The 27147-nt window shown below is 39.7% G+C and overlaps 2 protein-coding genes across 2 annotated transcripts in view; one reads left to right on the top strand and one right to left on the bottom strand.

Annotated features, from left to right (window-relative positions):
• LOC145435413 (uncharacterized) overlaps positions 1 to 27147 on the top strand; it is a 428570-nt gene that overhangs the window by 73743 nt on the left and 327680 nt on the right. The window lies entirely within an intron of this gene.
• LOC145436199 (alpha-(1,6)-fucosyltransferase-like) lies at positions 6413 to 26746 on the bottom strand. The gene is made up of 9 exons (XM_080313551.1): positions 26610 to 26746; positions 25741 to 25790; positions 23266 to 23443; positions 20474 to 20582; positions 16592 to 16832; positions 14325 to 14547; positions 11456 to 11632; positions 9775 to 9943; positions 6413 to 6820 (listed from the first exon to the last, which is right to left on the bottom strand). Exons 1-9 carry the CDS (start codon positions 26744 to 26746, stop codon positions 6503 to 6505), a joined length of 1602 nt encoding a protein of 533 aa, XP_080169677.1. The 3' UTR covers positions 6413 to 6502.

The following is a 27147-nucleotide window of genomic DNA, read 5'->3' as shown; positions in this document are numbered from 1 at the left end:
TAGTATCTTGCAGTTCCACTAAAAAGAATTCCACATACAATTGAATATTCATATTGAAATGAACCCGAATATTTTCGGCTGACACTCGTCAGGTGTAATCGTCAGCAACTAGTAGAGAATTGGAAAGAACATTGTATATCAACAATCGTATCACAAAATATGACGTCACCAGCATGAAATTTCGTGAATGAGAGAGCGTTCAATGTACTATTTTTAGGTCTGCAGGAACGCACAAACCAACATGTCCGCAGATTCATCGGAACACGTGCATCACGCTCAGTGAAAAGCTCATCCTTAACTCATCCGCTTAAGATTGATGCTGACCGATCAAATGCCATTAATTCTGCCATCGGCAAACATCTGTTAGATAATCCGATTTGTGCGAATAATTATCGAGACGACCGATTTCGAATCGTTGGGCGAGGCCGTTCACAATTCCATTTGTGTGCCTTGGAGTCGACTTTTATCAAAATACGCCAACCAAAACTCTGTCAACAAAAAGAGTTCGTGTACCACCTAAAAATAGTACATTGAACGATCTCTCATTCACGAAATCTCATTCTGGTGACGTCATATTTTGTGATACGATTGTTGATATCAGTGTTGGGATGACTCGAGTCAGACTCGAGTCACCTTTTTCGTGTGACTTGACTTGACTCGAGTCACTTTGCGAAAATGACTTGACTTGACTTGACTTGACTCGGTGCTTCAAAAATGTGGATTGACTCGTGACTCGGAGCAAAATTCACGAGTCAATTTCAAGTCATTAGGTAAACTGTGTCGATAAAATAACCATATCTTATGTATGTTCGGGTTGTTCTCGATACGCCGGTGTCACTAGTGAGGCAACCAGTCATTCGCTGATTGTACGTTTCACTGATTCTCCATTTTCACATCACAAATAATTTGACCGCTAACGAAACAATAACAGCTAACGTTATCGTAGTACGCGTTTATATTCTCACGGATGTGTAGTTGGGCAGTGTATTGTACTACATCAATTTCTCCAACTTCTCGAGGATTCGTATTTAATCCTCTATATTGGCCGATAAAATCTGACTGTAGCATGTAACCATACAATTACTCCCGTATTTTATTAGCAGTTCTACGTTTGCGTGAGTGCTGCAACATCGTCTTGCCTATATATTTAACTTTATATTCGTTTTTTGATTCAAGATAAATGATCAATTCATCTGTCCTTAATCCAGTTAGAAAAATGTAATGATTTTTCATCATCACTCATACTTAGAAAATTCAATTTGACTTGAATCGTGACTTGACTCGTGACTTGACTTGACTTGACTTGAATCGAGTCACCTCCAAAAACGAGTGACTTGACTTGACTCTAGTCCAGGGGTGGGCAAACTTTTGAGCTCGCGGGCCGCATTCAACATCTGAATGCATTCGCGGGCCGCACTATATAAAATTGGGATTATAAGCCAAAACGCAATATTGCAATTTGACTATATAGTGAGGACATGGAGACAATATATGTGCTTATTTAAAACAAGCCAAATATTGCTTGGATGATATCGTACACGCGTCAGAATCATATAGTGGCGAGATTTCATAGGCTGGCGAACCTCAATAACCAATTTGTCAAAACTATAGAGATGAAATTCGGTTGGCCCGATTCTTAGAACAGGATTGAAATATAAATCTGTGAGCAGCGATCTGTTCATAGATTTAGTAATTCCACTTTGGGCTCAGTTCCAGGACACAGAATGCTGACAGCATCATAACCATGTATCATCACTGCTGACAGCATCATAACCACTCGAAAGTAGTGACTTGATCCCAATTTGGTTGATATACAATGTTCTTTCCAATTCTCAACTAGTTGTTGACGATTACCCCTGGTGAGTGTCAGCCGAAAATATTCGGGTTCGTTTCAGTATGAATAATGAATATACTATTCAATTGTATATTGAAGTTCTGTACCTCCGAGAAGCACTTAGAAAGAATTCATGCGTAAGTTGCTATATTAAGCAAAGTTCCGAACCTGGACATGACATTATAAAGACTGAGACAAATAGGCTAACAAAAATATAACAAGTTTGGAAGTATCGGTGCTAGTACCTTGTGTGATGACGGCTTCTCATTTGACATGATATGGCAGAGATTCATGACTTACATCAGGGGCCGGCAACCTTTAGTGTGCAGAGTGCTAAAATATCAAAAGTTTCAAATTTTGACCAGCTTGCGTGTCAAACATTCAATTTAATAATAATGAACGTTTCAACCAAGGAATAGCTCCTACTGTTTTTTTGCAGATGGCAACGGCATCCGTTACGCCAGTGATTATTGAATTTGGTCGCGAAGGGAATAAATGTTGGTCGCTTCAGCACCCCAGCTATCGCTTACATGTACGCTGTCCAAGTCCACTGTGTTCGGTACCATATCCAATAAGTGACAGGCCAAGCAGTGTTGTTACGATGATATGGTCTGATGATGATGAAAAATATGCTCACCCCTGTATCATTCAAGTCGGTTTGGTGTCACATTAAGGTTGGTGTGACACTGGAGTTGTCTGCAACGGCAAAGCAGTAAAGATTGTCGTTGCTCGTCCAGATATATTGGAATCGCTTGCACACCAGACGAAACTAAAAGAATATCGTCTTCCACTAACACGATTACAAATTTGCATTTCGACACGGGGCTCATTAGTTTCCTCTGCGGGTCTCATTTGATACGTGCGGCTCCAGCTGCGGGCGCTGGACTATTCGGGGCTGGTCACTTCGGCGCTTTGACAGTGGACAATGTCCACTGGACATATCAATGTCGAACGTTTTGGCCAGCATGCGACGGTTATTTTGTTTCAAGGTTTTATCGCTGCCAATTATACACCGCACGGGAGACGCATGGCCGCATGTTGTCCGAAACTTTATGTCCAGATCATGTCTTCTATAGCGTGAAAATGCCCAGCGCCGGAATGCCGGCTCATAAGTTGCGCTCCCGTAGACTGCACAGTGAATACTCCCAGACTAAAGCATCCAAATGGTTTCAAAAGATATTCGGTTGACGTTCTTTCATAACTGCTAAAACGGTTGGTTCATTGCTGTACATTATGCATAGCCTTGAGAAACAGTTTCTATCTACATATATATTTATTTATTGGGGATTCCTACATTATAATCAAGACATCAAGTTCCAATAAATCGCGCGAAGCGTCGAAAATAATTTCAAGATAAGTGAAATCAGCCGTAATAGATTCTATTTTATGTGGATTTACTAAATAATTTTGGATCGCCTACGAGCTTCGTACATTTTGAAAACTTCTGTTTCACTTTTTGTAAAAACATGGTCTCAATATGTCGTTTGCATGAAATCATTTGGCGTGCCGGGGTTGGCCGACCCCTGGACTATTTCGAGGGTTCCAACCATTCCATATGGCATACGTAGGCTATATCGGGTAGTAATCGTCGTCCTTAGGCTCATACAACATGGTTTTGAAATGCATTTACACAATTATGGCGTAATTATATAACTTTAAAAAAATTGTGTTTTTTTCTTGAAGGCATTTGTTTAAAACACTGTTTGAAACACTGCTTAAAACACGTTTTAAACAGAGTATTTTAAACAACCATTTGTTTTAAATGCAACCCTAACTCACATACTGCAATACAGCATAGACTATCGGCTACTCACGAGCGGAATTAAGCATGCGTAACCGTTTGTACCGTCTGTAACGTCCGTAACAGGGCGGTGACACAATACACATCGGTCTCAACCTCGGAATCGGAACACCGTTGCATTCAGATGATATTTTGCCAAGGTTGCCGCTCAAACGGCCGCGAAGTAAGTTAAGGCAGTATGCTGGCGCAAAGTGACTTAAATCTATAACAAGAGACCTAGCGTTGGAGCCGGTAAAGCTGATATATAGATTCTGGATTCCGATCTATACAATTCAAAGTATTACGGAGAAACTCCACAGTCACCCCAAAACATTGTTTTACGAAGAGGACCTACAAGGTATCGCCGGATAGAAGGAAATTAGCAGACGCAGAACACTCCATCAGACTGCGTCTAAAGTAGCCTATACTATGTGAAACATCGGATTTCTTCAACGTAGGCTACTCGTGCATAGGGTTGATTGCAGTTCCACGAGTATTAGTATTTGTGGTCAATACGAATTAGAACCACCCCTCGTCTAATACATCCCGGAGTAGTGATGAAGACACCGGAGTGGGTTGGATGCACATTTATGTGTTTATCATTCTCGACTCATATATTATTGTTAACATCGATTCATGTGTTACCGATAACTATCCAAATTCAGATTTTTCATTGCATAATATATATTATATGATGTTATATATCGTGTCCGTGCTGTTTTTGCCGTTGCGACATTAGTTTGCTTTGATTAAAAGTTAGCGTATGCCTCGAGGAATGGAGATGCAGGAGGCACCAGCGAGTAAGGATGTTGTGTTAGCTTTGCACCGGGTCGCCACTGAATAAGTGACTACATGAGGATTTTCACGTCTCGCATGAGACAGAGGGTCAATCACAGTACACCATGTAAGTAACAGAGGTGGTAAGTAACGATATATTTCCGCTTTTTCTGAGTACCCCCGTTCCCGTAGACTTTGCCCACTCGAACCAGCTACTCAGGTGAGTTTATAATACTTTAACATCTAATTTTATTTAATTGTATGTACAAAACAACTTACTTTTATTATTTGGTATTTTGCAAAGTAGTTCTGGGAAAAAACATTTGAGGGAAAAGATAGCAGTCCAAACTCTAACCACGGCCATATTCTAGATGGAATTACTTGTCACTCAAATCAGCATATTCGTCACTGTCACTACATTGAATTGGACTCGACATAGACTTGGAATGTTTGTCACTCAAATGAACATCCTCGGTATTGCGACTCCCCAGAATCACAATTCAAATTCTAATTCTCCGAAAGCCACTGACATTGTTTACCATAGGGCATAGGTGTTTACATAGGTAACGAAATACTTCTACTTTTGGAAGTACTCAAGTAGTTTTCCTCTACTTCTGGTTCTTACTCAAGTAGATCTGATTTTCTATACTTCACCTTCTACTTCGCAATATTTTGTGATCTACTTACATACTTTTCGCTATTTTCAGTTTGTTAAGTAGAAGTAGTTTAATCCCGCAATACGAAAGATAGCTTGATGAATTTCAGGGCTGTTTTCACCGAGTACCAACATTTAATATTCATAAAAGTCAAGTAAAGCCCAGAAATTTAGATGCGCTTCGCGCACAGTAGTCATGGAGTGACATCTATGTTTTCACGAAAGTATCAGTGAATATAATTTATTTACCGGATTGCTTATGGTTCCGCTCACACCGCATTGTCGGCCATGTCGAATATTTCATCACAGTAAATATGGCCAACCATAACGTTTGAAACTAGCGTTTCGCAATCTGGCAATGACCTATCCTATCGTTATCCAGCAGTCCATGACGTGTCCTGCTAGTCTGGAAAATCCGGCTTTTTGGAACGTTACATCTGTTTTAGCAGATCACCTTTGAAAAGTTATGGACAAAAGACATGAAATTTATTTTCCGCCTTTTTGAAGTGGTACTTGTATTTCACTTTCAATTCCGAGTATGATGCTCGGAGTATCATACTTTGAGCTCTAATTACTTTCAATTCTTTTGTCTGCAGAACATACTGTTGAAGCATAAAAGCATTTTCCGAAAATGAAGCTACACTAAATATAAATTTTACGATCCACAATATCTATTATTATCGTATACTAATCGCGGAATGTGTTGAAACCGTATCCGATACAACTTCTCCGTACTGCTCTTCGCCTAAACTTTGGGCCTTATAATATAGGGCAGGGCGCCATGCCATGATATTCTGTAAAACGGGGTCTTCTAGTAAACAAAGGGTTAGTATCGCATTTTCATATCAATACTATAATTTGCATCCCATGATGCGAAAGAATGCTTATTCTGTCGAAAATTGAAACCTCCTGGGATGCATCAATACGAATCAAGCTCTCTGCACCTTCCGCATAGCTCAATTTGCAGCTTTTGACAGTCCATGCGAACGAATTAAGACTGTTTTCAGAACTACTTATTTACTCGAGTAAATTCAAAGTCAGGTAATTCTATACTTCTACTTCAAGTAGTTTTAGGTGGCTCATGGAAGAAGTACGTCGACTCGTACTCGGGTAGATTTTTCGTCGCTACTTCTACTTCTACTTGAATAGCTTTCTTGACTACTTTGACCACCTCTGTTGTTTACTCAAACGACCCGTCAGTCCGTGCTGCATGTACCCCCTGACTCAATATTTTTTGTAATGTCGGAAAAAGCTCACAAGCTCCTGTACTGATATCTCAATCCCACCGGGTTGCTATACCCATTACTCATTCAAGTCACAGCTTCCTGGATACCAGATGTGAGACCAACCGCACTTCACACCAAAGTCAACTACGCAATACTATAGTGCCACGATAATTTAGCCAAAATCCCTCAATGACGACAAAATGCGCAAATGCAACATTAATCGTAATGAGTCACAGGTCCTCGAACACGGTACTATTGATAGCCTTCACAAGGATTTCTGCTTTGTATGGAGGCAAAGACCCCCTTTCCCCGGTTCGCTGATTCGTTGCTATGATATTTCCATCGCAGACCCTGTACGCGATGTCGCGCACGGCATTCAACTCATCTCCGACAACCATATCAAGTTCCATTTCGCTGCGTTTCGTGTGGTCCTGAATCGTTAGCAAACGAGGACCAGCAAAGAAGCGGTAATGGTGGTCGAGGCTTATCAATCTGTCGGATGGCATGGCCTTGCTCATCATCAGTAGCTCGTATATGCCACGGCAAATCTGGAATAAGTTGCGACAATGTAAATGTAAATGCGCTAACAGGGTCGCCGCCTAATAATTATGGTCCACTTCGTTCCATTCATATCTTTGTAATTGACATCTTTTGAATGACATCAAATATATTCTGATCACTTTACTGGGCAGCAAAGTTATACTATCTAGAGCAGTGGTCCTTAAACTGTGGATCGTGGAAGCATCTGATGGGGAACGCGAAGATGCGGTCAACATAAAAAAAAATTCGCGCTTGGCCAGACTTACATCCGAATCAAAGGTACTGTTCCGTATTTAGCCCGAATTTCGTATTTGAGAATTCTCACATCATCAGTCATAACTAGGGCTGGGCAAAATCGAGTACCTGAGTGATTCGATTCTGAATCACGTAATATGCTTCGAGTCGAGTCGAGTAATCGAGTATCACTCATTATGACGTCACAACAGAATGTGCTATGTCAAAGTCCAAATATGTACCTTTTATGCCACCACAAAGAACTTAATGCTTGTTATCCGTCACATTAAAGATACTTTGGTATTTTCTCGACCATATTGATTTCATTTCACATCTTAACAATGTTGTGGGATGATCATGACTTCGGAAATGTGTTATTTCCAGTAACGTTCGTAGCTTTGTACTGTGCCTGGTATGCCGAGACACGGCCTATCAAGGTTTCAAGGCTTCCTCAGTGGAAAATAGTATCAAAACTATAATTCTCGTCAGTAAATTAGCTTTCACTTGCGAGGACCGTATAATTTCAGTACTCGAAAAAATCGTATTTTACTACTCGACTCGAATCATTAAAATTACTACTCGATTCAGATTCGAGTACTCGAATCATTGTGCCCAGCCCTAGTCATAACCTTCCATGCCGTCAAATTTTCTCTTGGAATTGCTTGCATTCTAGTCGCATTTTGTGATATGAAGATAAGGGGCGCGGGATTTTTCACTATCATAAACGTGGGCGAGTCTCAAAACGTTGGAGAACCACTGATCTAGAGCAGGGATGTCCGATTTTTCTTGGACAAAGGGTCAAATGCGATTTACGAACGCTTGCGCGGGCCACTTGAGTGTTTACAGCAAATTTTTGATCTTAGAAATGGCTAAAAATGGTCGGCAACCTCTGGTCTGGGGACTGGTACCGGTCTTTACTGTAGATGTAGATCGTTACTCCTCTGCTAAATGTTGATATATCTTTGCAAGTTTGAAAGCCCGGAATTAAAGTGGACAACATCACTATTAAAAATTGAATAAAACTCATGTTAATCCCTTCAATCGAAACATGCTCTACCCTTAATAATTCTTAGCCTAATCGCTCATTCACAATATGCACGCTGAATCATCCCATTGAACAATGCGACGATTCTATTCGCTCGTCCGCGAAAACGAGAGGTAGGCAATTTGCTTATTATTGTTCCAAAAGTATAATCAGGCTTGTTGGAGGGAATATATTATAGTCCTGGACTATTCGAAGGTGTCATTTCTGAGTCGTGATCCTAGTAAGGAATCCTTTTTCCGATTTCCATGCGGTTATCGGCGATAGTATCGCGCCCACTCCGAACGTTCATTGGTCTTTACTGTCTCAACGCAACAAGAATGTTACAATAGGGGCGGATATCATGAAGTTAGCTTATCCGCGGCAATGCTGTGGCTTAAACAGGACTTCGTAGAAATATCATTTCCTTCATAGTGTGCAGCTCTGTACTACATGTTTCGTATGTTACGATGCAGCCAATACGGGTTTACAGCCTTTCCCAGCAAAAACATAGCATCGAAACTGCAATTATGGTTGATGAACCAGCTCTTAGTGGCCAGGAGCCTGTAATTTAGGTGCTCGAAAAATCATCTCTTGACACTCTAGTCGAATCACCGGAATTAATACTCGATTCAAATTCGGTTCGCGAAGCAGAAAAGGTTGAAGATTACAGATTTAGATCGCTGCAGACGGTAGGGCATTAAAAGGAGGCTAAAGCGCCACGTTCGCGCTAATCGCAAACCTACTATAAAAGTGTGCGTTAACGATACTGTCAACAATATTCACATAAACAATGGTAGCACGTAGTACAGATACTCTAACGATTTAGGTCTCTAGTCCATTCTGTTACACTACTTGAGCTTAGTGTACACGCACCTGACCAAATCACAAACAAATGGCGGTGGCCGCACGACATTCAAACCGAGGACTTTTTCACGGGACAATATATTTTCTGCGAGGGTCGCAGGTGTTCGGCAAGAGAATAATTCAATAGAGTACTTTCTAATTGTCATGAAATTCGCTCCTTAAGAGCGGCATTCTACAAAATGTGTGCTCATTGAGTATATTCGGAGGGGCTAATGCAAATACGTTGTGACCCACTTATGTCTAAATCCTGGTTACTTAGATTCAAAAAGCATATGTTCATGGCATATGACATGACTTTATATCTTCACAACGCCGTGCCTTTCCAGGCTCTCTGCGCAGATGCATGACCATAAAAGCATCAGCTATCAGCAACACGCATTCAATAGTTACTCTTCGTAATTCACAGACATCTTCTGATTGGCGTACGGTCCGACATCAGTAAAGATCTATCATCGGCGTATCGATGGTACGATACAATTATGACATTTAAAATATAATATAATATTGCTTATTGCCTTTTGAAACTTGAAAGTTTCCGCGCAGATTTATCTCATTCGGAGGTCAAGAAACATCATTTTTCTCAGGCGGTTTTGCGCCCTCTTCATCTGCTTTCACGCCCACAAAGAGGCGCGTCCCACAGTTTGACCGCTGCTATAGGATATCAGACAATCTCTAAAATCCAGGTTTCAGTTTCAATATTTGAAAATCATGACATTCACTGACTGAATGGTCCTACGATGATAAAATTATTTCCACGTTAAGATACCGAAAGGTATTTCATCATAGGGAACCCAACACCCCTTTACATATATTAGGAACTGCTTTTGTCGCAAAACTTACGTTGGATGAAAAAGTGCAAACGACGAAATTACTTTTCGAGAGAAAGTACATGTCCATCAAGATCGACGGCAGAGCGAATTTTATGTCGGTATATCGCACGGCATCTGTAGAGCTCATGTCTTTGGTCTCATTGACGTAGCCGCTGCCTATGAACGTATATTCCGAATACCTGGAAATTCGAGACTTGATTTGTAAAATGTAAAATGATTGTAAACGAATGTTAATGTAGAGGTTGAGATTCACCTGAAATTTCACGATATTTTATTACAGATGGTCTCAAGCTTTTTTAACGGCACGCTCTCAATGCATATGTATGCATGCCGTATAGTAAGCCATTGGAGTATATGCAGTGGAAAAGACAAACACAACAAACTATTCAATTCAGGTATTGCGATGGATTCCGCGAATGGCACCGTCCGGTTTATAGTGATATTTACAAATATATAAGATTCAAAAAGCATATTGGACATGACATATGACATGGCATGAAAATATATTATTTCTCCATCAATTTGTTCCTTGCTACGCACTCAGCACATACGCTAAAAAATCGAAATTTAGACATGTTTGGACCTTAGAAAATCTTAATTTTTACCTCATGTTTGTAATTTAGGTGTTTTTTCACATAATGCCAGAATTGTACTACTTATGTTTATTTCTGGTTGAACTGTATGTCCTCTCCGTCTGTCTGTCCTGTAGTTTGGCCTCAAAAGCTTTTTTTACTTAAAAACTGCCAAATTTTGACATGAACAAACTTTATTTCAACGAAATCTGGACCTATGGAGAATTCCAGTAGTTACACCACGTATTATGGTACAAACAACTAAAATTCATTGTAGTACCACGAAAGATACTTTCCTATATTCTCGGGTCTAAAGGGTCTGTCTGTAATTAGTAGCTTGCCAAGAATGGAGAAAGAACGTTCAACACCAGCAGTTGTTGGTTGGCAACATTGAAGTTGTTCGTAGGCTACACTGTTCGTGACACATTACGTTGCTTCGTACGGACTAGGTTGTCAACATCACAATTTTTCATCATGCGCTTATTGATATAAGAACAAATGCCCAAGTGCAGTCTTGCTTCAGTTAGGGTAAGGCGGTACGTTGAACATAACGAACAACCGATTTGTTTCAGTTATTACATCGGTTATGATTCACAATGACAATATGGGCCGTTTACAACGGTAGGCCTATAAAGTAGGCTACAAGCTGTAAAATGTCAAATGATAAGTTCACCGACTGTGCAAACATCTACGATACAAAGGAAATGCATGTTGCAAAGTTTATTGACTTTGTAAACAATTTTTTGATTCAACGCTACAATTTTGATAAGATTTTGACTTACTTTGATATGTAAAAAACATACTCATCAGCATCCTGCACAGGAAGCCGTCGTATTAAGTTAATATACGTAGTAAAAATCCTTGACAGGTATGGAAAATACATGTAGCCGTTCGGTCGCCATTGACTGCGGTTTCATACATAGCAGCTATATGTCAGCGAGATATGGAAATTTCTCAACAGTACATGATGGCAATTGCAATTCTACATGTTAACAAATTGTGACAGAGCCAGAAAAGTTGCACACGTACATCTGAAAATCCTCTCCCGTATACCGGTTTGAGATCCCCTGTTCTAGCATGTATTGTGGATATATAATACATATATATATACATGCGTACTTGGACTTCAAATCCTTCCATGCTTGCGAGCTCTCGGTCGCAACATAAACCACGGGTTGCGTCTTATGGCCGACACGTTCCCGTAATCGATAAGATATCTCCACAAATTCCATGTATTCATAGACTTCATGTTTCGCTGCTTCACGGCCTATCTTGTCGCCCCATCGAATGTGGATTCTGGAATGCGCATTACATAAAAGCTTTGATAATGAATATCCATTTCATCTGCTGCTGAGATATGCTGAGTAAATGAAAAAAATGGCTGTATTATGCATCACATGCTTAGGAAATGTTGCGATTTTACTATGAAATACTTTCACATAATCTCTCTAAGACAGCAATGGCGAACATGTTCAATGTTCACATGTCTGTCACTTTTCACATTCCGATGGCAATGTTCCCTTTTCGCACCATATTCACCCTTAGTCTGGGACATATACGCCAAATTCTGCTAATTTAAAAAAGCTAACTGTTTCTTTGCCAAATATTCGTAAAATTCGATTCTGAATGCTGCTGAGCCTTACAGATTTGCCTCTATCCAGTTACTATCAAATCGATTGACTGCATTGTCTTGAAATTACCGACAATTGACGAAAGCTTCATAATGTGAGATGATATTTTATTTCAAATTTGTGAAGCGTCATTTAACGATACCATCAGCTACGCGAACATATCGTTATGGTCCGTAAAGGTTTTTGAGCGCGAACAAACCTGATTTTGAATTTCATCTCGTGACCCAAACCTCGCACATTGAGATTTCTGATAACAGTATATGCTACATATTATCGGGAATGTATGAGATAGAGAAGGTGTAGACTAGACAGCGAAGTTCTATGAAACATGATTCATTACAAAATAGTCATTGATTCAGCGATGTTGATATGACATAACATTTATCCTAGTTATATTATTTATGCACGAAACTTTTGTATTGGACTCTATGTGTCTACCAATGGTTTCCAATCTTTTTCTACTCACGAACCCATTTTAGTGAATTAATCTTAAAGCTCGGGAGTCCATGAATCACTGGAATTGGCGATGAAATGTGCAAAATCAAGTACTGATGCACATTCCCATATATGATTCACAAACAAACAAACACACACACAAACAAACACACACGCTCTTCCCGTAGCAAACTAAGCTCAAATCCCTCGATTCACAAGCGAGCCTGTTGACAACAGTCCATTAGACGCGCAAAGTACAAAATTATTAGAAGGTAATTAGTGATTTTGTCGATAACAGATGCTATTGCTCAAATTACAATTATTATTCAGTTCTCTCTCTGCCCAGGAAATCAGATATATTGGTGTAGCTGATGTAGCGGGTGTTTTCAAAAATTTACGGAACGTAATTATACCTCATAATGAGGTCATGTTCATGCGTAACCAAATTTCTGCGCGAGCCTCCTATTATTTGGAATATCCAACACAAAGATCTTGGACGATTACAAATTACTAGGGATGGTGTGAACCTCTGAAAGGTTCAGGCTCATGTAAATGCGAACCTTTTTCAAAGGTTCTGTATGAACGAGAACGCGAACCTCATGACATCAGGTGACGTCATATTGCTAATTCAAACCCTACATTTCCGTGAAGTGATATATATTCAGGTACACGATACCTAGCGACGACTGGGTCCACATAATTCCACAATGCTGAATCACATATTGACTTTTTAACGTCAGCAAATTTATCAACTGGAGCAATCAAATGATTTTGTATCGCGGTCTTGTTGTGTATTGAAATGATGAAATTATTAGCAATATATTGAATGAAATTAAATTGAATTGAATTGAATAACCCCATAAAATCAATATCTTCCGTCGTTTGCCAACGATTTCGACGACGACTTGTATAGGAATATAAGCTTACGCCTTAACGTTCTAGGTCAGCCCGGACAATGTATTCGGCGTTTGAGTGTTGCTACGTTGATACCCAGCATAATGTAAAACGGGTTTCACCCCATTAACAAAGATATACAGCAGTAGCCAACACCTCAATCGCACGCATTTGGTTTTTATGATACATTAAACATATGAAATCGAGATGGACCCCGTACGCTTGCTAGATTTATTTTTATATCAGACAACGATATCAATTTCTTTGATTGGTTGAATAAGCAACATTTGCTGACTATCTACATGTTGCGTATTTCGCTCTTGATGTTGTGTGGTTGCGGATCAAGCTCACAGCAGAGAGTCATTAAATATTCACAAACAGAAAGCTTTTGTAACAAACAGATAAAATGTTTGAGATGGTCAAGGTGCATGCTCGTTTAGTGTCAATTTTTTTATGATGCCAGGGTCATGCATAGAGTAACCCGCAGTTGAAATGCAATAAATTTCAACAAAAGATGTTGTAATGACGTGAAAATTGTAATATATGTAAAAGGTTCACAGTGCAGAACCTACCAAGGTTCGTTTGTGAAAGTGAACCTCTAAATTTGCGAGGTTCACACACAGAACGCGAACGTGAACCTGACGTTCACACCATCCCTTCAAATTACGCATCGAAGATTGTACGGAGTGAGAAGAAATTCCCTGAAAATCAGCGTATATCACGTAAACTATCGTTGTGCGGTCGCGACCAAAATTTAAACAATTCCAGACCCATGTTTGGGACGCAACCCATACGTTAAGAACCTCGTTTCCGTACAGGCGTTTCCAATCGAATATTGAATCAAGTTTAATTACTACAATCTGGAATTTGAGTTCCTCCGGTTACTCCTTGGATCCATTTGCAATCTTTTGAACTATACACTGATATTCCAGGTACGGCGTCAAATTGACTATTGCTCTTACGACAACGCAGTCTGTATATTTTTGATGCCCGCATTCATTTGCTGCCGTATTATATTTCAAACTCACCCAGCCTCATTGCCGGTAAAGCCGATGCTGTCCCCGATAGATTTAGCCTTCTCTTCGAACCAGGGTTGAAACCGGAAGGCGTAACTGACGAACTGTGCAATCCACCAAGCGAAGGGGTCATCGTGGATTTTCTTCAAGGGATCCAATACTTTCCATGGAACTGTCCAATCAATGTCCCCGAAACTGCGATTTGGCCTGACAATTCTCTCGTCTTGTGTTTTTTCTGGATAAATTTAAAAGGTCTTTCATAAATGGTGCGCAATACGGGTTTTATCGCCTCCTGAAGTTTTGGTATGATACCTAATATCACAAGTTTTTTAATTTAACGATGATATGTAAATTAGTGCATTTTTACTACGGTTGATCCACTTTAAGGTCAACTCGTCTGCTGGGTTACAAAGGAGTATGATTCCACAATAAAATCTTGCCTCGCTCATCCATTTACATAATAATTCAACATCCTTTTGTAAGAATAATCACTTGGTGTCAACTTGTTTTAACGAGGAAATCGTTTAGCCCGGTATTTCTGAAACTTTTCACACAACATTCCGCTAACCAGCTACTAATTCCTTCAATCCTCCTATCCAAATAAATAAGGTTATTTTCTTCATTGCACGCAATATGGCACGTGTCCGTTGGAAATTGATCGCATTCCTATAACAGTGTTGGGAACACATCAGTAATTTACCTTCAGTAATTTACCATTTCGAATAAAAAGTCATATCGGAAGGTTCTACATTTCTGCACAAGTAAAGTCGGTTCACTCGATGTCTGAAGGTGACCCGAGTAAACTAACTCGATTTCCGAAGGGGAAGAATAAGGCACAGTTATTCATGTCATAGATCAGTGATTATCGTACTATGTGCCGCGAATGTTTCGGTTATGCCTCGAATCTTTTAGGAATACTGGAATGAATATTGTATAAATCAGTGATTTCATAACTGCGTGCAGATTGCTAGATGTGCCGCCAACTTTCGTGGATTTAAGGAAGATAAAGGAATAGTATTCGAAATAAGGCATGCAGACAAGCATATGATACTTTGATTCGATGTCCGCTCGTATATGAATCAATTCATAAACAAGTAATTCCAGCAATCATGGGTGTATTGTTTCGACTTCAGCTTTCAATGCAGCGTTACTTCCCGGAATCTGTTTTAATTTTTAACTTTACGTGAGTAGGCAATCCACTTGAAAGTACTGAATCAAGCAATCCTTCCACGAATCGACAGCTGTCTGATTTACGAAATGAACGATACGTCTGTAATCAAATCTTTTTTACAAAGAATAAATGAGATTTGACTGTCTGCGCTGCCAGGTCGTATTGATTTCCATGTGCAATGAATGCAAAGAAATACGGTAATGAATGTCAACATCGCAACATCATTTCACTCGTATAGGTTCGTGTGAACAAGCTCATCCTTCACAAAAAAGGCATAAAGGCATAAAAACAATTCTTTCAAAGCAATTTTTTGTGATTCTGTCGCGACCGTTCTGCTGATTTTCTAGTATCCCACAAAGCTGAATAAGTATGAGAACCGCTGCCATAGACTTTAATCCTATTCGTTGTACAGGAGCTTGCATGTGGGTTCGGGCACCCAGTTTGGCAACCACTGCTGGAGTAGACAACCTGAATTGCCCCTTGTAATTTGAGTATTTTAAAATCCCGCTACGTATCAAGGCCTTTGAAGAATAATTAAAGTTCCGCTTCATATTGAAATGAAAATTATCGCTGAACACTGAACACTGCCACGATAATAGGCGCCCGGGAAAATAGTGGGTTTCAAAACTATGAGTGTTTAAATACCGGTGCTTTCCGAATAGCAAGGTATTCAAAATAGTGAAGCTATTGAATTATGGGCAACGGTTAGGGTTGAAGTGAGGGATTTGTTTCGGTTATAGCGTCAGGGGTTGATCTAAGCCGGGAATAGCATTAAGGATTTGGTCGGCCGGCCAGAGGTAGCGTTCGGGCTGTGATAGGATTGAGGGTCAGGGTTAGCGCTATGCTTGTGATAGGATTGTAGGCCATGTTAGCTTGTGTCAGGGTATACGGAGTTGGAGAATGTCTTCTCTCACTGAGTCATCGTTGCGCAGATATATATTATTGTCATTAATGAGTGGATTCCTATTATGCAGTTTTTTGTTGGGCTAAGGTACTAAGTTGAAGAGTTCATACATCATTAGCATTCACCTGCACTGATCGCAAAAGATGAAATATATTATCATATTCTCCAATAAATTCATCCCGACTGTCAAAACGAAATTGGTACCTGATATAGGCGGCAAAGTATTCACGTGTCTGTCGTATTTGCATCTCCCTAACGGCTGCAGATAATATTCCCAATTCTTTTCTTCGTACCCCCAACCGTCCGACTTCAACACAAATGTTCGGTTGGCGTATAGGGAACGGATGAACTCTCTGACGATCACGTGCATCTTGCTTCCGAATCCGGCTGATCGTTTCGATGTGTCATAGACAAGCATCTTTGCTGCATTACAGTCGGGAGGGTTCTATAAGTAACAGAGACACAAACAATATTTCCAATCAGGAGGGAAGTACGCGCATCGATGTTTCATGCCAATGGCGATAACACTGTAGGCAGTGAAAGTGCCGTATCAGAATAAATAAATGTGAAACAATAAGTAAATAATGAATAGAATGGATCGCTGTCGGAACTTTTATCAGTATGACTGGTACACTGGAAATCCATGGGTGGAAAATAGGTGAATTCGTCATAATTTCATCATAATCAGCGGTCTAAATCAAGTATGTAGTCCTTTAATGTGTCGGATTGCGTTTTCACATACAGCTTTACAATGGTAAAGGGAGAGGGGAGTCTTTATTTTAATCTAACCGAAATACATAACAAACAGACAGCAATAGTGGTGGTACTGACAAGACGCATTAATAGTATTGGATAACAGATAGGCATTGTCAATACGACCTTGGGCTTGAAGGTCAACTATATAGTCCAGCGGTTCTCAACCGGGGGTCCGCGGACCCCTAGGGGTCCGCGAAGCAATTTCAGGGGGTCCGCGAGACCTCTAAATTTTTAAAATGGTTGATAACGTAATTTTTATTTTATTTTTTAATTTGAGAAAGCATGAGGCAGTTTCGTACCACAATGGCTAAAACCTCATGACTCATATCATCATAATAATCGTCTGACATGAACTGTCGTAGTGTGGATTCATTTTCATTGCCAATTTTCCAATAACCTGCTGATACAAACATATTGCTCTTTATAGACGTTTTGTTGATGTTTGTGGAAAAAATAAAAATATGGAGATAGTAACGTCAATCAGGGTGACTTCGTAATGTCAGCGAAACCTTCTCGATTCGAAGTAGTCAGTCTCACCAATTCAGTGAACAGTCGTTTGAAATAAAAATTTCCGAAGTATTTCCCTAATTTGTCCCAATGCAGGGATTGAGACCTCGCCACGAAATCCATTTTATCCTGTGATATACATAACCACTATTTGAGCAGCTTCTTGGAGGTACAGAACTTCAATATACAATTGAATAGTATAGTCATATTGAAATGTACCCGAATATTTTCAGCTGACACTCGTCATAAATCGGACAATGATATACCTGCTCTTAAAGCTCGGCTATCAGATTTGGCGCATTCTTATTGTGGATGCCCTATCGACAAGGCTGATTTTTTGATGAACAAGGAGTGTTTCGTTGCTATCAAAGCATTACGCCCCAACCCTGAAATTCATGTCACCAGTTATATTGATATGCAGCCTTGTCTTGGTAATGTTCAATTGTTTATGGTCGAAAGTGTTTGCTCGTAAATATATATGCAAACCCGAACAGAACAAGTCGTTTCATGACAGTCTTTCTCAGGTTGGAAAACTTGGATCCATTCTTTGGAGCATAAAATTTGTCTAAACTTTTAGATTAGGATTTCACTTTGACGGTAGAAACTCTCTGCGGGCCGATCAAAATGCCGTCGCGGGCCGAATCCGGCCCGTGGTCCGTATGTTACCCGTCCCTGCGCTAGATGCGCTGGACGTGATATGTTCATAAAATAACTATTTCTTCATTTTGTTGCCATAAATGTTGCGATCACGCCAAAAGTATCGTCGGAAGCGTTATGCGTTAATATTGCATTAGCCTCCATCTATCTTTGCGGAAATGGTTTTCGGCACTCCTTGTTGATATCAAAACGAAGACGCGGATTTTCAAGATACGACCACGTACTTCGAGAAAGTCAGCAGCAGAATTAGCTTAGAAATAATAAAAGTCTACCAATTTCTACATAAATAGTATGATGCTATTTTGAAGAAAATCATTATTCTGCTGTTTATCACAAGCCTACAGTTCATATTTGCACAAGACAGATGAAGGTTGCTCCATAATATAGCAAAAATTGATCTAAAACTTGAGGGGGTCCGCGAGGGTCCGTGACGGTGAAAAGGGGTCCGCGAAACCAAAAAGGTTGAGAACCACTGATATAGTCTCATCACAACCTCATCAAACAGTATCCTTGTCTCTACACAATCTGATTGTAACAAATGTTAATTAAAAGGAATTAAAAAAGCAGCAAATCACTGAAACAATGTCTGGGCAAGGTAGAGCAACAGTATTAGTATGAAGACACGAGGTAGTTAAGTAGCTCTTTGTAAATCTATCATAAGGCAATTGACGGATATTTTGTGGTAATGCATGTCAGATAATAGTTCCTGAGTAGGCGATAGATCCCTAGTTAGGTTGCTATTGGGTGAGGGTGAGTAGATATTTCCCTTTGACGAGGATCTTGCATTATGAGAGTGCCGGAATGAAAATTTTTAGGAGGAATGAAAATTCATTAAACGCATTAGGCAAACTAAAGGAAAAATATTTGTGCATAAATTTCGATAATTCAAAGCGATATCTAGTTCGTCAACTCGCGAAAGTTCGATGTTTACGGTAGTAAGGTGAAAATCCGGTGCACAGAGGTACAGATGAAATCAACCAATCAATTAGTGAAAATGAATTTAATACACCAATGCGTTTGGAGATATATCACAGGGTGTGGTGTGGCGAAATAGCGTATAGTGGTGTAATCCGCAGCTGCAACACCAATGGGTTGTTGGTTCCGAATCCGACCGAGATCGACTCCAGAATTCCTAACGAAGTATTAGATGTTTATCTAGGCTTTTCCCCTGTCCGTGTATGCCGTGTCTTATAAAAGCTTAGAAGTGGGGGCGCGCTACAGGTCGGCAGCTATGAACTAAAAATCAAGAAAATTGTCCGTGTGTAAATGACCATAGTAGTCGACAAACACCATGAATACCACAAACAAATAAACAAACAAAAAGGGTGTGGTAGGTTCCAATGACGTGTACCCCCTTTTGTAATGTCCTGGGGTGGTGCAAGAAAACAGAATCCTCTATATAGTGGTGGCCTCATGATTGGGGGAGCGGGGGAGAGACTTCCGGGGGTGGGGGGAAGGGAGTGTATTCGCAGCTTCTGCGGGCTCCACCCCAGACCCTCGTTTCGCATCTATTACTCCCAACTTGATATTAGTGCGCCATATGGAACGGAATTACGTGATGTGTATACGACACTATAACACGGCCTTGAAGCAGGCCCAGATATAATAGCGATACAACCGCTTGCGGGCTAAATGTTCCGCATTAATCTGGAAAGCTATCGGCTAACATTACTAATAAGCTAGCACACCTCGTCAAGGTTTGAGCCGGGTGCTGGATTAGGTCTTATCTATTATTGCATGCTGGCAAGGATAGATAAAATCAAAACTAAGTACCTCTACCGCAAGCAGAGACCTGGTCATTATTGAGATATGGGACTTTTCTAACAAACGCAGAGATTTGATGATGGTCCGATCTGTACGGAATCATCTTCGTGATTGGCACACGGATTTCCACGGATTTTCGCTATAACGCTTGAAAATCGCCTAAACCCAGCAGGGGGCCTATTGACCAGGGGGCCCCTGGGCGACCGCCCACCTTGCCCAACCCAAAAGCCACAACTGCCTATGTAAAATCATAATGGGCTTGTTCTCCGCAACAAATGGTGTATTTGGCTCATTGCCACCTATTGCATGGATGTGTATCGTGTAATTACAATTTAATGCCTAAAAAGGCTGTTGAATCGGTAAAATAATATACTATATATTCACAGTGCATATGTAATTTACCTGTATCTCGACTATTCGTTCACGTATTGCTTTCGAGAGACCTTTCAAACGTGACCAACGGAGGCTTTCCGATCTGCGCAATATTGTTCGCGCCTGATTGCTGAGCTGCCTGTGAGAAATTCCCATTGCATGAATTGAACAGCATGATTGTTGGCATATGGGGACATGCATATTGAAAAAGATTCAGATCTCATTTATGGATCGGATATAGACTACGGGTTTGTTCCAAAAACGACGAATTCTGGTCCAATGTATTCACAATTATGTGACTACTTTTTTTTTATTTGTGTGATGTTTCAACACCTGAATATGAAGCACCATAAAATACAGAATAGGTAGAAGAACTTGGCAAGCCGATGTGATTGGTATATAATATACCTTACTGTATCTGACGCAGGAATAACGCTTAACAAATATAAAGTCAATATTTTAAGGTAATATTAATGTGGCCCTTTTTTTGCATGGTCGCTCAAGTTTGCGCATAGTGTTATTGAGCCTAACCGACAGTTTTATTATGTAAGGGAAGAGACGTTCGCTATACGGGCACTAATCCGTTACGCTGCGAACGTTGTTGAAACATACCGTGAATACAGCTAGGGTTACATTCAAAAAGGACGGTGTTCGAAGAAATCAAAATTGATTTTCTTTTCAAACGTTCTATAATGATGTCATAAGCCTGTAAATGCTTTCGGAAAACATGTACAGTAGTATGACCTCACGCACGATTTGCACCAAATATAGTTGACATATACGATATGGAGTGGCTGGAACCGTCGAAGTCGTCGATGGCTAAACAGTCGACAGTTATAGCTAGTAGGTGTAGATAATTGATACGGTATGGGTGTTCCGATGATGATAACCGCCGATCGTAAAAATGTTGCACAACTATGTAGTCCTGGTTAGAGATATTTTTGGTCTGTCTATGACAGTGGTCAGACGCCATTTTAGTCGAAGGAGCCATATTTACCCAATAATATCAATTTGTCAATGTCAATCAAGAGTGACGTCACAATTAAATATTCGTGACGTCGTGGCCAGGGCTATGTTTCAAACATGTTTGTTTTGAATTTATTTTTGTTTTAAATGCAACCCAAAATACAGCTCGCCCCTTACTGATGAAAATGGATTGATATTTTATTTTCTCGACGGCACCCCAATATTCTAGTAACCAACCCATTATTGAATGAGATAAGCGATCGTGGATTGTTTATTCGGACCATGATGTAGGAGCAGTAAGACCCCAAGTATTTGTATGTGGCAGTAGAAAGTGGGGATGTTTACCATGCGAAACTATTACAAAACTAGCGTTTGGTTTGCAGAATCTTGGTATTGTTAAATTCTTTTTCTGTGTGCCAAACAGTGTTGGGATCAAGTCACTACCTTCGAGTCACGAGTCATCTCGAGTCATTGCACATTTTGACTCGAGTCAAGTCAAGTCAATCGATTTTCAAAGGTGACTCGAGTCAAGTCAAGTCACTCGTTTTTTGGAGGTGACTCGAGTCAAGTCAAGTCACGAGTCAAGTCACAATTCAAGTCAAATTAAATTTTCGAAGTATATGAGTGATCATTTAAATTCATTATATTTTACTAGCTGTGTTAAAGAGATCAATTGGTCATTTATCCTGAATCAAATAACAAATTAACGAAGGTAAATATACATGCAAAAATGCCTTGTGTCGCTCACGCACACGTAGAACTGCTAATAAAACACGTAAGTAACTGTATAGCTACATCTGGGGTGTCAAACATACGACCCGCCAAATGACTTCATTCGGCCCGCGAAGAAATTCTGAGTATATGTTGAAAATTGCGTGATTTTATCCGACACATTTCTCGAATTTGTAGTAAGAAATACTACTAATAAATATTCCTTCAAGATAGCAAATTTCGAGTATGTCCATAGGCCACATTATAACAACCCGGCAGCGGAGTTGTGATTGTAGTTATCGTCAGGAGAAAATCGTTGACATTAACACCCAATTCCGGGAATGTGAAAAACTGCATATATTGAGTTAAGTCTGGTAAAAGTTAGTAATATTTTGGAATCATTTGACTGGTGCGGCCCGCAAGTGATCTGTATATTTGAATTCGATCCGCGACGTCAGTTGAGTTTGACAGCTCTGAGCTACATGCTATACATTCTCTAATTATCAGCCAAAATAGAGGATCGAATACAAAGCCTCGAGAAGAGGAAAGAAATTGATATTGTACAATAAATACACTAGCCATCTATACACATATGTGAGGATAAAAATGCATAAAATATATTTGTTAGATTTAAATCATACAAGAGGGTTGGTAAAGGTGAGCGCCGTGCAATGTAAGGACAGAACCGTCCAATAAACAGCGATACGTTGCTATTAAATTAATCTGCTACTACGACAACGCAAGCTGTGATCATTTCGTATGCGGTCAGTGTATTTGTGATGCAATAATTTAGGATCAGTGAAACGTACAATCAGTGAATGACTGGTTGCTCTCACAAGTTAAAATGGCGTATCGTGAATAATCCGAACATGCACAATGATTTAGTCGACACCGTTTACTTGATGACTTGAAATTGACTCGTAAATTTTGCTCCGAGTCACGAGTCAATCCACATTTTTGAAGCGCCGAGTCAAGTCAAGTCAAGTCATTTTTGCAAAGTGACTCGAGTCAAGTCAAGTCATTCGAAAAAGTTGACTCGAGTCTGACTCGAGTCATCCCAACACTGGTGCCAAACCAATATTTCACAAACTGACTCAGACGTGTAGGCTACCATTGATTTCCTCACGTCCTAAAAAAAAACTTACACGTATTCATCATCGACATATTCCATCCCGGGTTTCGTCCGTCCTTGTAACCATCGACTTCTTATTTTCTTCATCATTGCCATCATTGATGTGAAGATATCGCTGCTCAAGTTTAAACTTTCTAGTTCTCTCTCCGGCGATACAGAGAGGTGTGGGTATCGAAAGTCAAGGCTTGTCCCTGCGATTACAAGCGATGTAAGTAATGTGGTAGCCTACGTGTCAAAAATGCAGAGTTTCCTACTAAATTGATGCAGCTCGATAGTCACCGAGAAGGTTGAATGAACCGGCGAATTTTGATGATGATATCGACTGTATATTAAATTCATTTCCACAAATTGAACCAATAAAACTTGACTTTTTCAGTACCCGTATTTTTGTCGCCGCCCAAGGAAAACACCGAATGCTCATGGAATAATTAGAGACTATACGTTTGTATAATGAGAGATGAAACCATCATATGGAATACATTTCTCTCGCTTTGAGTAATGCGATTTTGCTCAGTATAATCTATGTCAGTGGTTCTCAACCGGCGGTCAGAGGACCCTTACTGGTCCGCGAAGCCTCTAAAGTTAGAGAATGGTTTAAACTTGATTTGCATGTTTTAATTAGAAAAATCACGAGGCATTTTCGCTTCATTGATGGTAAACTCCAGGACTCACATCAAAAGAATGGCATTCCGAGATGAAATATTCTGTTCTGCAAACTGATTTTAATCGCTAAATTGCCAATAGCCTACTCACACAAACAGCTGTTTTGTTGGGGATAGTGGATAAAATAGAGCAGTTGGATAAGTAAGGTCAATCACGGTGACTTCGAAATGATTGCAAAAATCCATTTCCCCCTGTGATATACATAACCATTATTCCAAAATAACTTGAAGATGATCTGCCAGATAGAACTGACCCTGACCATGCTGGGCATTTTGTGTTCATTAAAAATACGTTTTTCAATTTTGGTGCCATATTTGCTACGATCATACCCTAAGGTGTCGTCGGAAGCGTTGCGTGTTAGTATATCATTCGCCATCACCTATCTTTGCGGTAATGGATTATCGGCTACAGTTCATAGAAAATTGAAGGCGCGGATTTCAAGACACGACCACTTATTTCAGGAAATGCAATTGCAGAATAGTATGATGTTATTTTCAGGAAAAGTCATACTGTTGCTGTTCATCACTAGCCTAGAGTTAATATTTGAACAATACAGATGACAGTTGCACGATGATTGAGCTAAATTTGAACAGCAACTTCAAGGCTCGTGACGGTCAAAAAGAGGTCCGCAAAGACAAAAGGGTTGAGAACCACAGATCCATGCACGATTGGGATCTTCGCACGACCCTTGTTCGTTTATTCGCGTGCGTCAATATTGCCACATTACCATATATTTACCTGAATGTGCCAGATAGACCCCACAATGTTTTCTCGACAAAAACTTATTTTTCATCAAAATTTCGAATGATATTTCAAAATAACCGTTTTTAAATAAATTCGGCTACTATACCATTAACATATATTCTACTGCAGTGGTTCTCAACCTTTTTGTGTTCGCGGACCCCTTTTGGACCGTCACAGACCCCGCGGACCCCCTCAAGTTTTCGTTCAAAATTAGCTCAATTATCATGCAACCGTCTTGTGCAATTATTAATTGTAGGCTAATGAGAAATAGCCACAAAATGACTTTTCTTGAAAATAACTCCATACTATATGTGAAAATTGGCTAGGCTTTTATTATTTCGAAAGGAATTTTCCAGCTGTATTTATTGTATTGGAAATCCTCGTCTTCGATTTGATATGAATGAGTGCCAAAATCCATTTCCATTTCCACAAAGATATATTGGTGAAGAATGTAATATCACCGCGTAACGCCTCCGACGACAGCGTTTGTTGTGAGTTTTTAATGAACATATCACGTCCAGCCTAGTCATTTCTATCTAGCATCTTATATTGAAGTTATTTAGTGGTTATATCACAGGAGGAAATGGATTTCGTGGCGAGGTTTCAATTCCTTCATTGGGGCAGATTAGGAAAAAAATTCAGGAATTTATATTTCAGACGACTGGTTACCAATTTGCTGAGACTGATAACTCCAAATCCAAAATGTTTTGCAAACTTTTAGCAGTCACCCTGCTTGACCTTGCTATCTCCAACATTTCATTTATCCACAAACCCCAACAAAAATCTCTAAACAGCAATAGGTTTGCATAAGAAGGCTATTGACAAATTGACTATTAAAATGAATTTGCACATTCGGATATTTTATCCCAGACGACCATTTCGATGATGCGAGTCCTAAATTCTGAGCAATTATGAAGCGAAACTGGCTCATGCTTTTCCTAATTAAAATAAATAAAGAGTAGGTTGACGATCATTTTGAAAATGTAGAGGCTTCGCGGACCCCTTGAAAATGCTTCACGGACCCCCGGTTGAGAACCACTGTTCTACTGCTAATGCTATTGTAATAAATTAAGCACCTTACCTGCGAGAAACGATATGCGACTGTCAAAGGAAACAAAATCCAATGTTGGCCTGCGTGAAATAAGTGAGAGATCACTGCGATAATGTAACGCAATTGGTACTTAGTTGTTGACTGAGCTAAATAACCCTGCCACGGAAACCACATCAGTTGATGATATTTAGGATATGACAAAGTTGGAGTTGTATTGTGGTAAAGCTTAAGTTACGACACGGTATGCATTTTATAGAGTAGTGGTTTTTAGCCAGTGAGCTATGGTTTACTAGTGTGAGTCACAGGAGAATTTCGAGGTGAGCCACGATGATATTTGGAAAATCATGAAGTTGTTAAGATGATTCATATTTTCCTTTAACGTAACAGTATTCCATATTGCAAATTTAACCTACTCCATGTTCACCTTCATCAATAATTTGTCAGTAAATGTTGTGAGCCGTATTTTAAATATGGAAGGAATTCTGTCGCTGTGACGTATTTTCGACATATAAATATGCTTGTATTGAAATATTCCCGGGCCATTATTCATGTGCAGATGTAGAGCTATGTTTTATTGTTGCCGTTTGGTCACCAAAAGAGAATTCCTTCGAGATATTTTGAGTAATTTAGATGGGCCACGGAATATTTTCCCGACGAAAAGTTCGCAGCTACTCTAAACAGGTTGAAAACAATTAGTACAGAGAGATTGGGGAAATAGTTACAACTAAATAGGATTCCAATATATTTTAAATATATTTTCAATATATATGAAATCCACTCATCACCCCGGAATACGAAAGTGTCAGAAGCATGACATCATCATAAAACTTTTTTTTATATTGTCCGTGCCTACTAATGTTTATTTGTTAAAAAAACGTTTCTTATAATGTTTCACTCACCTTTCACGTACGATCCTTATAAGCGTGAGAATCGTGAGTGCAAACACGCTTGCTATCAAGGCCCTCTTCTTGCAATATTTCTTGCTTTTACTTAAACATTTGGGTGTGTTTGGAAATCGTGTATGCGACGATGGCATCGCGCGTTACATATGCCTTCCGCTTGATACCGATAATAATAATAATATAATTCATCAACTAAACTACGAAAGAGGCAACTTTATACTGTATGCCGTATGCTGCGAACAAGGAATATACTTGTAGCCGGATGTTCTCGTGGATATTTTATCGTAACAAAACTAAGTCTGGTACCATGCGCGATTCAAGAACGAGTCGAAATGAGCAACGGCGAACGCGAGACTTATCTATCTATTTTATTGGCTTAAAACACCAGTAATATTGATGTTATGAATATCAGTGTGCAATGTACAGTCCTTTTCTAGTCTCGCGAAGTGCGAAATATTTAAAGGCAATGAATGCTGCTGTAGTTTTGGTGTTAATGGTGTTTCGACTAAGTGGGTCATTTTACACAGGATCGAGA

Source organism: Botryllus schlosseri, chromosome 3 (assembly GCF_051294905.1).
Source record: "Botryllus schlosseri isolate E-star chromosome 3, Bs_hap1, whole genome shotgun sequence".
NCBI classification, from domain to species: Eukaryota; Metazoa; Chordata; class Ascidiacea; order Stolidobranchia; family Styelidae; genus Botryllus; species Botryllus schlosseri.
Note: the sequence above shows the minus strand (reverse complement) of the source record. Positions and strands in the feature narration are given on the sequence as shown.